We start from the raw sequence: 15,533 nt of genomic DNA, 5'->3' as shown, positions 1-15,533 counted from the left end.
ATAGTCGCGAATACAGCGATTACAAAGTAAACACTACAAACTTTCTTTAAATAAAGGGACTACTTACGTTTGATCATGGATGAGCATGTAAAAAGCTATCCTCATACACATATTGTCATGTTAGCTGCATAACGACTGCAGCCACCCTCCTATGAGTCTCTCGCTGTTTACGACTTTGCCATGTAGTAAAGCATTATTTTGCCATGTTCGTGTTAACCATTTGGCAGCTACGGGCTCCTCCGACGTCGGCCGGTTTGTCCGGCGGTCATTGTCCAGCTGCTTCCCCGCAAACGAGCCCTCTGCCCTCAGCAGGGGAACAACGAGCTCTAACTTGTTCGCCGCCGGGCGGGTTGCCGATTGGCGAAGACAATCGACAACCCAGTTGTCACGTGAAATGATCCGGGCTAGTTATGTGCGATTTTCCGCTTCGAAGACTTTCAAACATCACTCGGTCCGGGTTAGCTTGTCGGCTAGCTGTCACGCCCAATGGAAAATGACATAAGCCCGACTTAGTGGCATAAAATATCGTTCGGGAGGTGCAACAGTAAAGGTGAAGACGACGGTTTTGACAATTATGGAGTAATTTTGCCATGTCGTCCTGAATAAATGCATTTTTATTATTTCATATTCCATTTAACACAAGACTGTTATTTGTCATGATCATGCCATTTATTTAGCTATTGGGGAAAAAAAATACTTGGATAAAAAGAATATCATGTAAAAATATTGGAGTAGAGAGACTGAAACAATGACATTTTGCGGCTCCCCACGTCGTGTTTTCCTCGTTCTGAATAATTCCCCCTCAATGGGCTGCATACTAAATCAGATGAAATCGTTACTCTGCTGACGTCATCCACCTGTTGGGGACATTAGAGCCCTATAATAGTAGGCGTAGCTAACCGGCAGATTAAAAAACTAATTTCTCGTAATCTGCACTTTGCTTAATTGTTGTATATAGTTGAATCGTCTCAAAATATGATTCTAATTCACATAATAATGGTATTTAAGACTTTTATTTCTCCTATCGTACACACTTTAAACACCCGCCCACCCCACACACGGAAGTGACATGAGCTAGCAGCTGAGTGAAGAGGTGACAGCCTGCGCGCACATTTGTTGCTTGTGAACCATCCAGAGGTGACGGCTGTATAAGAGCCCTTTTGTACTGTTTATTGTGAGTTTTCAATTGTGGTCGAATACTTGGGGCGAGTTTATGTGATTGTTTTTGACGATACATGGATGATAACTGATACATGCTAATCGTTTGTTATTGCTGTATCAGCAGGTACTTGTAAACACGAATTTGAATGGCTTTTATTAACGATGAGACTGATCTAATTTAATTTTATTTCAGTTTTATTCTGTAAGGGTTGATGTCATGAGCAGCTGAATAAAGTCAGCAAACCACACTATCCTCTAACACCTAGTTCAGATGGATTGGACTTCTATCGCTGTGAATGACAGCCAATGAGTTGGCCACTATTTGGGTTATGGCTATGACATAGAGCAGACAAACCAAACTCACCCATGTCCAAGTCCTCACTGGGGTCATGCATGTCCATCCTCTCCATACATTTGTCATGTTCTCGCTGGATAATGCAGTGCTCTGACTCTGACGCCACTTGAACAAAAGACACCTATAAATATGAACATAAGATCATTAAACATGGCAGCGCAATATAATCAAGAACAGAGGAGGTGTGTATCTCATTTGCTCCCAAAAACGTATAAATACAATCTATTTTTAATTGTTTCAGTGTCCTAAAGACGTATTTATACGTCTTTTACATTATTTTTTTCACAAGAGACATACAAACGTTTGGCCTCCGTTATTGCCAACAAAGGGTACATAACAAAGTATTGAGATGAACTTTTGTATTGACCAAATACTTATTTTCCACCATGATTTGCAAATAGGGATCACACTCCTCAGCCTCCCTGGTAAAGTCTATTCAGGGGTGCTGGAGAGGAGAGTCCGTCGAGAAGTCGAATCTCGGATTCAGGAGGAGCAGTGTAGTTTTCGTCCCGGCCGTGGAACAGTGGACCAGCTCTACACCCTCGGCAGGGTCCTCGAGGGTGCATGGGAGTTCGCCCGATCAGTCTACTGGTGTTTTGTGGATCTGGAGAAGGCGTTCGACCGTGTGCCTCGGGGAGTCCTGTGGGGGGTGCTCCGGGAGTACGGGGTACCGAGCCCCTTGGTAAGGGCTGTTCGGTCCCTGTACGACCGGTGTCAGAGTTTGGTCCGCATTGCCGGCAGTAAGTCGAATTCGTTCCCGGTGAGGGTTGGACTCCGCCAAGGCTGCCCTTTGTCACCGATTTTGTTCATAATTTTTATGGACAGAATTTCTAGGCGCAGCCGAAGCGTTGAGGGGGTCCGGTTTGGTGACCTCAGCATTGAATCTCTGCTTTTTGCAGATGATTTAGTGCTGTTGGCTTCATCAAGCCGTGACCTCCAACTCTCACTGGAGCGGTTCGCAGCTGAGTGTGAAGCGGTTGGGATGAAGATCAGCACCTCCAAATCCGAGACCATGGTCCTCAGTCGGAAAAGGGTGGAGTGCCCTCTCCGGGTTGGGGATGAGATCCTGCCCCAAGTGGAGGAGTTGAAGTATCTTGGGGTCTTGTTCACGAGTGACGGTAGGTGGGAGCGGGAGATCGACAGGCGAATCGGTGCGGCGTCTGCAGTAATGCGGACTCTGCACCGGTCCGTAGTGGTGAAGAAGGAGCTGAGCAAAAAGGCAAAGCTCTCGATTTACCAGTCGATCTACGTTCCTACCCTCACCTATGGTCACGAGCTTTGGGTCGTGACCGAAAGAACAAGATCCCGGATACAAGCGGCCGAAATGAGTTTCCTCCGCAGGGTGTCCGGGCTCTCCCTTAGAGATAGGGTGAGAAGCTCGGTCATCCGAGAGGGACTCGGCGTCGAGCCGCTACTCCTCCGCGTAGAGAGGAGCCAGATGAGGTGGCTCGGGCATCTGGTTCGGATGCCTCCCGGACGCCTCCTTGGAGAGGTGTTCCGGGCATGTCCCACCGGCGGGAGGCCCCGGGGACGACCCAGGACACGCTGGAGAGACTATGTCTCTCGGCTGGCCCGGGAACGCCTTGGGATCCCGCCGGAGGAGCTGGTTGAAGTGGCTGGGGAGAGGGAAGTCTGGGCTTCCCTGTTAAAGCTGCTGCCCCCGCGACCCGACCCCGGAACAAGCGGAAGATAATGGATGGATGGATGGATGGATTTGCAAATAAATTATTTAAAAATCAAACAATGAGATTTTTTGTTTTTTTTTCCTCCACATTCTGTCTCTCGTGGTTGAGGTTTACCCATGTTGACAATTACAGGCCTCTCTAATATTTCCAAGTGGGAGAAGTTGCACAATTAGTGGTTGACTAAATACTTATTTGCCCCACTGTATGAGCCATTTCTGAAACCAATTAAAAGTCAGGTTATTAGCAATTATTTCTACAAAATGGATAAGCGACAAGACTTTTGTCAGGGACTGTATATCCAGAAAAAGGAGGGAATATATGCACGACATTCTATACTAATGTTGTACCGTCATTACAGTAGTGGAAAACCAAGATTTCACAGCTCACTTCAACCAAACATCACTTTGTAATTAGCGCAATTAGACGACTTTTCGCTTTGACCTGCCAAATATAACAGAAAAAAAGACTTGTGATGAGTCCTCTCATGTCTCCATAAGGTTCTCTCTCTCTATCTCTTGCACTCTCTCTCTAGGCAACAGTCACTCTGCATGAAGTGACGGCTACAGCATGTCCTTTTGACTGACTCATCACTTTGTAACATGATGTGACCCCAGGCCCCTTGCTGGCTTGGACATTCTGTAAGTGACTTACTGTGAGCACACTTAGCGTCTACTTCTTTCTGTGTTTAATGATTGCGCTTATCGATGCGATGTTTTCATAATCAAACCGACACGGGCTTCGCCTTTGAAGGAGTCAATTCACTGTTGCTAGGCAGCAGCAGCCTCTCAGGTACACATGTAAAAAAATACTGAACGCAGATGAGTGATAGCTACTTCGAGATTATGATTAGCCCCATTATTTATTTATACGGAGCACTGCATAGTATGCAGGTAATGTTGTGTCGAGCGGGTGACCTTTGTTAGCATTCAAACAATGCCGAATATAATAATTTAAACCTTTAGTGTTAGGAATGTGCAAATGAATATATATTAGGGCTGCAGCTATCAATTATTTTAGTATTCGATTAATCTATCAACTAGTTAGTTCGAATAATCGAGTAATTGGATTAGGAACATTTATTGCGCTGCAAAATAAATTTTAGCTGATGTAAAACAATGACTTGTTAAGATTGCACTTTCAAAAGAGCGTTAAATGCGAACAGAAATGACCATTTCAGAGGTATCTTTAAACTATGCAAAATTTGCACTTTCATTTAAAAATACATTAAAATAGCTGATCTTGGCCTCAAACGGTATTAAAAATGAAATAAATGATTATCTAAATACAACAAAGGAACAAATGGCTAACTTGTGTGGCAAAAATCCGCTAGCTTAAATGCTATAAAATGCTTTTTTTTCTTCAATACTCTTAACAAATAATTTAAACCCATTTTCCCACAAAAACAGCTAGATGTACCTATAAACTAAATTACGAATGCATAAAAAACATTAGCTTATGTTGATCTTAACAGGGAGCAGCTGGATTCAATGATGCTAAATGAGTTATATCATATTCACTGTTGCCACTAGAGTGCAGTGTATCCAGCCAAATCAATAAAACTAAATACTAAAAACCAAAATACCAAAAAGCAAAATTTGATTCGAAGTTTTTTTTTTTTTTTTAATCGAATTACTCGAGTTAATCGATTAATCGTTGCAGCAATAACGTATATATACACACACACTTTCATTCCTATAATTTTCTCAAACAAATAGCCATAGAATTGCCAACACTGTTCACCTCTTGGGCTTCATGAGCACTTGATAGCGCTTTAGACCAAATGAACCATCCTGAAGCTTTAACACTAGAAAACCCAGCAGAGGCTGACTTGGCCTTTCCCAAGACAAACACTCCTAATATTCCCTAGCAATGGCCGATTTGACCTCTCCTCCATGACTCATGTGATAGTTTGTGTCAGTCAAGTCAAGCTACATTTATTTAATTACATTTATTTATGAAGTTTGACACTTTTTACACATTTTTTAATTCACTTCTCCTATACTCCACACATAACAACAGAAAGAATGGCACAAATGTGTACATTGTTTTGAAGAAGAAAAAAAAAGCGTTTTAGAACTGCAATTTGAGTGTAAAGCAGGAATTGTGTCTATAGTTTAGAAGGACTGAATCAGGGGCATGGAGTATAAAATGTGGTCATTGTGTCTGAAGTTAATGTATGTCTAGTGGTTGAATTTCCATATGAACGGCTGCTGTCTGTCCGACAATGATTTGCCAATTCAAAAGCACTTGGGTCATTTTTGCCACTTCTGGGTTTTCCGGGGGAGGCCATATCAGCCATTGTTTGGGACTAGTAGGAGTACCAAAATTCTCTGGGACTTCTAGTGTTAAAATAATTTGCTGCAAAGCTTCATTGCTACATGAAGCTTCATTTGGCCATCACTGCTCAATATAATTTCTCACTTACCTGCCACCTGCTGTCAACACTGTTGTCATACAACATGTCTCTTGCTCCCAGCATGCAGCACTACAGATGTAAATACCATTCAAACTTGAGGTTCTTTCCTAATTATTTAGCTTCTGTTTCAGTCGTTTCATGACTTGCTAGTTATGCTATTTAGTTTGTTGTAATGTGATCATTTTAGTTTTGTTCTGAAACCGTGAGTTTGAAAGAGCTTTGCTTTTATTACGTGCAAATATTTGTCCTTTTTCATTGAGTTGATCTGCAATGTATCGGTGTGAACTGTTCATCCTTGTCTCGTGAGTTTCACAGAATAGCAGGTTGCTAACACAATCCAGGTTGGAAACGGCAACAATTTTTTATACGCAGCTTATTAAAATGTACTTGATATGTTAGAAATATAGGGGGAAGAGGCTCTGTCGTCCGGGAGGGACTCGGGGTCAAGCTGTTACTCCTCCGCAGTGAGAGGAGTCAGCTGAGTTGGCTTGGGCATCTGGTCCGGATGCCTCCTGGACGCCTCCCTGGAGAGATGTTCCGGGCGTGTCCCACCCGCAGAAGGCCAAGACCCAGGACATGCTGGAGAGACTATGTCTCTTGACTGGCTTAGGAACGCCTTGGGATCCCACTGGAGGAGCTGGTTGAGGAGGCTGGGGAGAGGGAAGTCTGGGCTTCCCTGCTAAAGTTGCTGCCTCCGGGACCTGACCCCCCTTAAGAGGTAGATAATGGATGGACGGATGGGTATTGGAAAAAGTTTGGGAAGCATAACGTGCAGGGGTTAATTTGTGCCGGATCCTGCCAGAACAAGATCCGGCATCTCTTGATTTTGGCCTCACTGTGTTCCGGGACATATTTGGGCAGATCCGGAACCTCTCATGTATAGAAAATAATAATAATTAGGGGCGTGCAAAATTTCCGATTCTTAGATTATTCACGATTCGGCCGTGGAAGATTCGAGAACGATTCACAAACATCCAAATTCCGATTATTGAATTATACCAGGTAAAGCGGAAATAAAACGCAGTCAGCGCGGTCTTCAGGATGCAATGAGGAACTGACCGAGAGTAAATATCATGTGCAGCTAATGCCGCTAGGTAAAAAAAAAACAAAAAAACAATAATACATGACTGCGGCCGTCAGCCGCTACAAACAGCGCCCAGTTGCTAGTTGCTACAAACATACGGCAACAGACGGCTATGGTAGATATCACATATCTAGACTAGATGTAGAATTTCCCGCGCTAGTAAACAGGCGCCATCTTAAAGCAGTAGACTTCTCTAGAAGGCTCTGTTGTAGAGAACCTAATTACTTTTTATCCAAAATACCCCTAAATCGGCAAAATCTTGACTTGAATCTGTCTTTAAATGATGAAACAGTTTTAAAACTTTCACATGTCGAAAGTAGACATGAGGGAAATTATGGAATAACGGCTGCAATTTTAACAACTTTGACGGTTGATTCACAACATTAAATTAATTGAATGTAGTTTAAAGCTGCTGATACAGAATGGGGACTTGAGTATTTATTTACTGTTTTTAACCGGTAACTTGACACTAAAATAATAGTAGGTTGGTTTATTTAGCCTGAGAGGATTTTTGACCAATTTTGGAACCAATATACAAAACAAAACAAAACAAAAAATGGGGGGGGGATCAATAATCGATTTATAATCGAATCGGAGTCCCTGAATCGTAATCGAATCGTTAGGTGCCCAAAGATTCCCACCTCTAATAATAATATAAAAATGTTTTTTAAAAATATATTATAATAGCCCCGAATGGGGGAAAAAGGAGAGGAGTTGTAGATGGCTTTCTCCACTTTATTGTGACAACAATAGGAAAACAATAAACAAAATAACAGCGGACTGCCGCCACATTCAACCGTTAACTTTTGCTTCTCGCCCGTCTCCCCCTCATTTGCTACTACCTCACTGCTCTCCGGTCTCTTAAAGGGTCCGTGCATAGTTACGGACATTGGAGTATAAAATAAAACAATAATATGCATAAATTCATTTACAGAACAAATCCCAAGAATTGCATGTTTTTTTGTAAAAAATTAATTTGAAAGAGTCAGAGATGTGTTGATGCACAAAAAAACTGGACCAACAAATCATGCCCCTGACATAAAAAAAAAAAAAAAAAAAAAAAAAAAAAAAAAAAAAAACTTTGCCGCATCTGGGGAGCAAGCAGCCAGGATCAAATGGTATTTCAACATGCCAAAAGGACAGTTGCATTTACTGTCTTTTTTTTTCAAAATGAAGGAAGACGGTTCAAAACGAGTCAGAAAAGCAACAACAGGCGATTAGGGCAGCTGCAGCGTTCATGCTAACGGGCGGAAAACCAGGTGCAGCAGGAGGCTAATGCCGCAGCAGCTAGCCAGGTTCACGGACAGCCAGCCAAGCCGGGGCAGGAGGCTGCTACCGTGGCAGCAGCTGGTCAGGTTCAGCGCCACCCGGAGTGGGGCCAGCTACAGCGCCAGCACTCAGCCAGGTGGATCACGAACAGGAGGAGCAACAGGCCAGTACCCTTGTGGGAAATTTGGGTTTGGGCTGCACAATTTGTAAGACGGTGGGATCAAGAGAAGACGGGGGGTGAAACTCGCAAAAGAATGGGTTTGTGTTATTTATTGTAATCTCTAATTTTTGTTTTTGTTTTACAAGTTAGACTTTACTGTAAGTCCCACCTGTGTTTATGTGGGCAATTGCCTGTGCTGTGCAGAGTATAGGCAAAATAATGGTAAATTGTTGTCATAACATTTACGTATACCATGGATATTATCTGAAATTGAGGCTTGTAAATCCCACAGCATGGCAAGTGGGATTTGCGTGTTGTTTTCAGCACCATTTTCTGCGTATGTTTCGGGACCTGCGCCCGCCTCGTCATCCCTGCGCTGTCATATGTACATTGCGTCTCTGCACCTTATGATTTACAAATTAAGCACTGGTAACATGACAATTTTTGTCAGAGTATTCTTTTCCCCCCAAAGCAATTTGGCGTCCCCACCCAGAGGTGGCACTCTACGCAACCACCTAGCTCGCCTATGCCTAGGGCCAGCCCTGGGAGTACATCATATACCCATGTAGCATGTTAAACTGTTCAGCCTATTAAGTCACTCAAAAATTCCGATTCTCCAAGCCTAAGCAGTTGAACAGGACATGTTTAGGAAAAAAAATATGTTTTTAAAGTAATTGTGGTTGTTTGACATACACAAGATAATATTCTTTTTGATTTACGTTTGGTTAGACAGTGTATTCACCAGGGAATTACGGTCAACAACTTAAAGCGTTTTGAGAACGAACTGATCCTTGTTGTGAAGTTAGTTGAGATCACGTAGTACTCGTATCTCAATTATTTTTACTATATACTTTCTTGAAGTAAGCATCTCCCACAACAGATCATTGCAACAGAACGCCCTTTACCTCCCTCAAGGCTATTTTCAAAGGCCAGTTAACATCGTGCCGGCATCCCGGCAGCCCCAGACTCGGATCATAAAAGCGCCATTTGAAGCGGCAGCCGCTGGCCCTTCGCCTTGGTCGTCGTTGACCCGGCAGCGGCGGCGGCGCCATTTGACACACGCTAAGTACATGACGACGGGAGGTCAAGGTCAGCCGGAGAGTGTGGTGGATATTGCGTGAAAAGATGTCTGCTGGAGGGACATTTCACCTTTGTTGCTTGGGGGTTTACAGGAGGTTTGTGATGAGTCATACTGTGAATTAATTACATTCTGCTGCATGTGTTGCTTTAAAAAACAAAAACTAAATATATAGTAAATAGAAGTGAAATTCCACCCACACTAGTACCATTTTGTATAATTTAGAAAAGACATTAGTTTTCTTACGCGTGACCGTGCATGCCTCACAGCAAAGAAAATGAACGATACTTTTTGCATATATATTTATAATGAATGCTGATATTTTTTGCCACAAATTACTGTACACTAGGGTTGTTCCGATCATGTTTTTTTTGCTCCCGATCCGATCCCGATCGTTTTAGTTTGAGTATCTGCCGATCCCGATATTTCCTGATCCGATTGCTTTTTTTTTTTGCTCCCGATTCAATTCCAATCATTCCCGATATTTTTTCCCGATCATATACATTTTGGCAATGCATTAAGAAAAAAATGAATAAAACTTGGACGAATATATACATTCAACATACAGTACATAAGTACTGTATTTGTTTATTATGACAATAAATTCTCAAAATGGTATTTACATTATTAACATTCTTTCTGTGAGAGGGATCCACGGATAGAAAGACTTGTAATTCTTAAAGGATAAATGTGACTTTGTATATTGTGACTAAATATTGCCATCTAGTGTATTTGTTGAGCTTTCAGTAAATGATACTGTAGCCATTTAACTGTTCTGCCCAAATGCATGATGGGAAGTGCAACCATGACTGTGCGTAGTGGCACCAATTGATATAGCTTCTCTGCGTTGGGAAATAACATAGGGTGTTAAGAAAAAGATCAATTATTACCTTTCTTCCCCACATTGCTTCCGACGATATTTCTAATTGTAGGGAGAGGGATTGTAAGGCTTTAGCCAATTAAAAAAAAGGCTCCAAAGGCTGCCAAAATTCACTCTACTCATTTTATGCTGCCTTTTAGCTCTATATATAGGTAAAACGACGCCATTACAGATTGAACGCGACAATGCGTGAGTGGGTCGTGCAGCGCATGCGTTAATTGCGTTAAATATTTTAACGTGATAATTAAAAAAAAAAAATTAATTACCGCCGTTAACGGAATAAATTTGATAACCCTACCTTAAACCTAAACTAAAGACTCTGGATGAGTGTAACATATTATGTATGTAACGTTAAATACAATTAGAAAACGATTTAATTAGAAAATATATATTTTTGTCCGATATTTTTTTGCCAATTCCGATACTTTGAAAATGACGTGATCGGACATCTGTACTGTATACCGTAATTTTTGGACTATAAGACGCTAGTTTTTTCCTTCATTTTGAATCCTGCAGCTTATGGTCCAGTGTGGCTTATTTGTTTATTTTTTTGGGTTAATAGGGAACACTTTATTTGACAACGGTGTCATAAGACTGTCATATAACCGTCATGATTATGACATGACACTATCATGGGCATTCCTGAATGCTTATGACAGATGTCCTTAAGCGTCATCCAGCAAATTATGTCACTAACTCCATTTATGTCCAGCTTGGATCTTTTACATCCATTCATAAGTGAGATAGTTAGCTCCATTCAATCTTTATATACTTTATATTATTATTGCATGGATTCTCACTGACACTAGTATTTAATTTATGGCAGTACATGCCAAACTGACTGGAGCTTTGTTTTTATTTCTCCCATGGGTGCCGATTGGTGTGGCAAGCCTGTCTTTTCAGGTGGCAATTGCCACCCCATGCCACCCTGGTGGATCCGCCCCTGCATGAATGGCAGGCCACATTTAGGAAAGTGATTCATTTTCTGTGGCTTAAAAACAACCCAAAAGGTAAAAATAATAAGCACAACTTTGAAATTCATGAACCCTATTTGGTTTCATATCAAAATATTAGCCTGTGTTCAAACCACAAGTAATTTCCAATACAGTATTTATTGCCCAAATATGACATATAATTAAACAGTGTGAACAATGTGAATTGTACTGTCCCGATTTTTCCAAAATATGGCTTCTTGGGTATATATCCGCCATATTTGATTTCGGAAACACTGTACCACTGTGCAAAATTTTACGACTATACTGAATGTCATATTTGTAAAGGTAACAATAACATTGTAAGGATGGATGGCTTGCCGTTTGAGTGTATTGTGTTTCTTCACATACACTTCAAATTTAGAACATCTTAATCAGATATTTTTTCTTAAATCTAGTCAAATAATTTTCTTGGTTTGAGTGTTAAAGACCAGTTAACAGATTATTGCGTTGGATTATTTTACTTACTTTAAGTAAATATTACTATCTGTTCTTATTAAGCCCAGACATCTAAATGTTGGTCATTTTTCACCTAAATCAAGAAAAAATTGCTTTCGAATAATGTTTTGAACAATATCTATACTTGCATTAAGAACAGTTCGAGAATTCAAAGCTTTATTTAAGATTAAAAACACTAATTTGTTGCTCAAAATAAATTTTAAGTTTATTTAGAGCTAGATTTTTTATTTCAAGAAATCTGAGTAAAATTGACTTGGAGCACTGTCAGATAATTTCACTCATTTCTAGTAGATGTACACTGAAAACAAGAGAATTTAACTAGTTTGAAGGAGGTGTGTTTTTGCAGTGTAGAAACTTGATTTCTTCCAAACCTTTCCATGTGTTGTACTGAAATAGAACATAGCAATGTTCAGGGAATCATACAGAATTCCATTACTAAGTGTATAAACAAAGTAAAAAAATAACGCGAATCACCAAAAAGGAATTAAAATCCTCCATTGCTTATTATCTGACTGCATTCTTTCACAGTGAGACAGCTAGGCTCCATCTTGAACACCCACAGAAGTTACCAAAAATGGTTCTTGACTATTTGTATGGTACATACACACGGCGGAAAACACAGACAAGACTGAAAAAGCAGTTTCTGATCTTGCATTACTCTTTAAGATAAACTGCTGTATTTTAAGCCAAAACAACTGTTGTGTTTGATAGAACAATATGTCTATATGCTGCCATAGCAGATTCATGGTGCATTAAGCCCCCGAACTATTTTTAATTTGCCCGTTTTACCTTGAAAACCAATGTTTACCGCTTTTGTTTCAACCCAGCCATAAAACGAAGGTCATTAATTATCAATTATTCAAAATGTCTGTCATTTTTAGCTTAAAATCATTAATTGATGTCTAATATTTCGTTTAAAAAAAAAAAGACTTCAAAAAAATTATTCACTTGCATATTTTAAACTTTTAAACAAATTATGTCAGTGAAAAAAATGGTGTCTGTAAAAAAAGTCACGCATATTTACCTCATAACTATCGCTTAAATGTTTTTTTTTTTTAATTTCTGTCGCATTTTTTCTGATATGTTAGATGATAGATAATCGAGCCAAACAAAGAAAAATTGGGAAAAAAAAAACATTTAAAAATGAAATTAAAATAAATTTTAAAAAACATCTCGACCACTCCTTGATGTCTGCGACTTCTGCATCGTGACCGTTGTTATATTACCATGTTTCACCCATAAAATTCCCCAAAAATCCAGCTGTGGCCATTCACAGCTGTGTCTTGACACTCAGTGATGCATGCTACATGGAGTTTTTGGATCGAAACAGGGTACGGTAAGTACGCGATAATATCTCGTTAAAGTCATGGCGTCTGTAATTCTGTTTTCGTGTTCTCTCACCTCCAGATAGGGTTTTGCAGTTTAAAAAAAAAAAAAATTGCCCTCCTGTTCAAAATTTTTCTTGCCCCAGAAAACAGAAATTTTAAGCTTTCCAATGATGTATCACACCTGCATATAGGACAATTATGAAAGTTGGCTAAATTGGGGGTCGGGGGTCTAAGAGCGTAACTTCAAGTCACCTGAGTGTTTTCCGCCATAAACAAAGTAAAAAAACTAACACGAATCATCAAAAATGAATTAAAATCCTCCACTGCTTACTCTCTGACTGGATTCTTTCACAGTGAGACATCTCGGCTACATCTTGAACACCCACAGAAGCAAGGGCGTAGGTTTGCATAGGGACGGTAGAGACATAACACTACCAACTTTTCAGGATGCGCAAATTGTCCCCACCAACTTTTGAGCAACCTGATTTGCATGATACAATGAGTTCCTGATGACTAGAACCCCCACATTCACACAATCCCGACAGAAATGCTTGTCAATATCCTGCCTCCTCCGCCCCGTTTGAAGAGGAAGGATATTTAGAGGTTTTTTTTTTTTTTTTGCCAGCAGCAGCAGCAGCAGCAGCAGCAGCAGCCACTGTAAGTAATGTAAAAAGATGTCAGTGTTGTGGAAGTGGGGAACACTCCACTAATTTTGCTACTGAAAGTCCAACCTGCATAACAGTTAGGATGACATTAAACTGTGTGAACTTGCTAACCTGTGAAACTCAATTAGCTGTCTTCCTATGTTTTCTACTGTCAACTTGAATTCAACTGTGCATTTTGTGCATTTATTCATTAATTAAAATGTATTTATTTTCAACATCATAAAAAAATTAAAAAAAAATAAAAAACTTTTATTTGCAGCCTATGTACATTTTAAACCCCCCTCAAAAAAAAACAAAAAAACTTCAAAAGCACAACCACTCTAAATTTCGTTTATATGACCAAAGCATTTTGAAAAATGATTTTCTCTCTATGAAAATACCGTAATTTTTGGACTATAAGCCGCTACTTTTTTCCTTCATTTTAAATCATGCGGCTTATAGTCCAGAGCGGCTTATTTGTTGATTTAGTTGTATTAACAGGAAACACTTTATTTGACAGCGGCGTCATAAGACTGTCATAAGCCCGTCATAAGACCGTCATAATTTTGACCTGAAACCCTCATGGGCATGCTTATGACAGATGTTGGCAAATTATGTCACTAACTTTTTTACATCCATTCAAAAGTGTGATAATTTTCCAGATGACATTAAATGACATCTGTTATAAGCATTCATTATTGCTCATATCAGTGTCATGTCATAATTAAAATTGTCAAATGACAAATAAAGTGTTATCAAATACCATAACTAGCAATTAATGAAACAACTGGAACAGTAAGTGAAGAAATAATTAGCACAGAACATGAATTTTGATTGTTATTTACATCTGTAGCACCGCAATGCATGCTAGGAGGCATGTTGGACAACAACAGTATTGACAGCAGGTGGCAGAAGAGGTTGACTGTCTCCCTTCAGGGAGCAGTGATGGCCAAATAAAGCTTCTTGAAGCAATGAAGCTTTGAACCCAATTGCTTCAAAGTTTCATGGTGCTTCATTTGGACTTATGACAGTCGTATGAAGCCGCTGTCAAATAAAGTGTTACCAGTTAAAATATGTTGGTGTAAACGTCCCATAATACAGTGAGAACAGCTGCGGCTTATAGTACGGTGCGGCTTATCTGTGAACAAATGCCGTTTTCGTGTCACATTTGGTGGGTGGCGGCTTATAGTCAGGTGCGCCTTATAGTGCGAAAATTATGGTAATTTGAACTTTTTTCATTTTTTATGTAGGAACCAGCCATTTTTGAGAAATGTACCCAATCTGTTTGGTCTTATTAATGTCCCGTCCCTAGCAAAAAGTGTACATGCAGGTTATGCTGCTATAGCGTCCCTACCAATTTTGAGACCAAACCTCCGCCCTTGCACAGAAGTTACCAAAAATGGTTCTCCGCTATTTGGAATCATCTCTGATTTGAGGCAACACTGACATACGTGTACGGTACATCCACATACATGGTGCAAACTCCACAGCGGCGATACTCACCAGAGGCAGCAGGATGATCACAGTCAGGATCAAATCTCTCATTGTCTCCATTTGAAGGCCTTCTTGTGGATATTTGTGTGTGCTCGTGTTGGCTATGTGGTATCTCTCCCAGCACCGTTTAGCATCAAGAGCCCTGCAATAATAACACATCAGAGAGGAAGTGAGAACTATTAGGCGGTGTTTTTGAACCGATTCCACGCACTGCAAAACAGGATATTACAGTAGCTCTGAATTAAATTTTAACTTACTACTGATGATGACAATGATCTCTGTCATCCCTTTCTAGTTAAAAGAAATTGGACGCCCATCATGGCAGAGAATGAGTTAATTGTCTCTAACTGACCGATCAACTTAATACTTTTATGTAGGGCATTTAAAGTTATCGCGTTAACGGGCGGTAATAAATTTTTTTTTTAATCAATCATGTTAAAATATTTGACGTATTTAACGCACATGCCCTGCTGAAACAGATTAAAATGACAGCACAGTGTCATGTCCACTTGTTACTTGTGTTTTTTG

At 40.2% G+C, this 15,533-nt stretch overlaps 1 protein-coding gene across 4 annotated transcripts in view; it reads right to left on the bottom strand.

Moving 5' to 3' along the window:
• The window catches only part of LOC130929570 (pituitary adenylate cyclase-activating polypeptide type I receptor-like), a 74,770-nt gene that overhangs the window by 46,007 nt on the left and 13,230 nt on the right, over positions 1–15,533 (bottom strand). For all 4 annotated transcript variants that reach the window (XM_057856812.1, XM_057856813.1, XM_057856814.1 and 1 more), the window contains exons 2-3: positions 15,015–15,147; positions 1,526–1,637 (exon numbers count right to left, since the gene is read on the bottom strand). In XM_057856812.1, coding sequence (XP_057712795.1) covers positions 1,526–1,637; positions 15,015–15,065 — 163 coding nt within the window. In that variant the 5' untranslated portion in view covers positions 15,066–15,147. The remainder of the gene's footprint in view (positions 1–1,525; positions 1,638–15,014; positions 15,148–15,533) is intronic.

This window comes from Corythoichthys intestinalis, chromosome 14 (genome assembly GCF_030265065.1).
Source record: "Corythoichthys intestinalis isolate RoL2023-P3 chromosome 14, ASM3026506v1, whole genome shotgun sequence".
In the NCBI taxonomy this organism is placed as follows: domain Eukaryota; kingdom Metazoa; phylum Chordata; class Actinopteri; order Syngnathiformes; family Syngnathidae; genus Corythoichthys; species Corythoichthys intestinalis.
The sequence above is the reverse complement of the archived record's forward strand: the minus strand, read 5'-3'. Positions and strand labels throughout refer to the sequence as shown.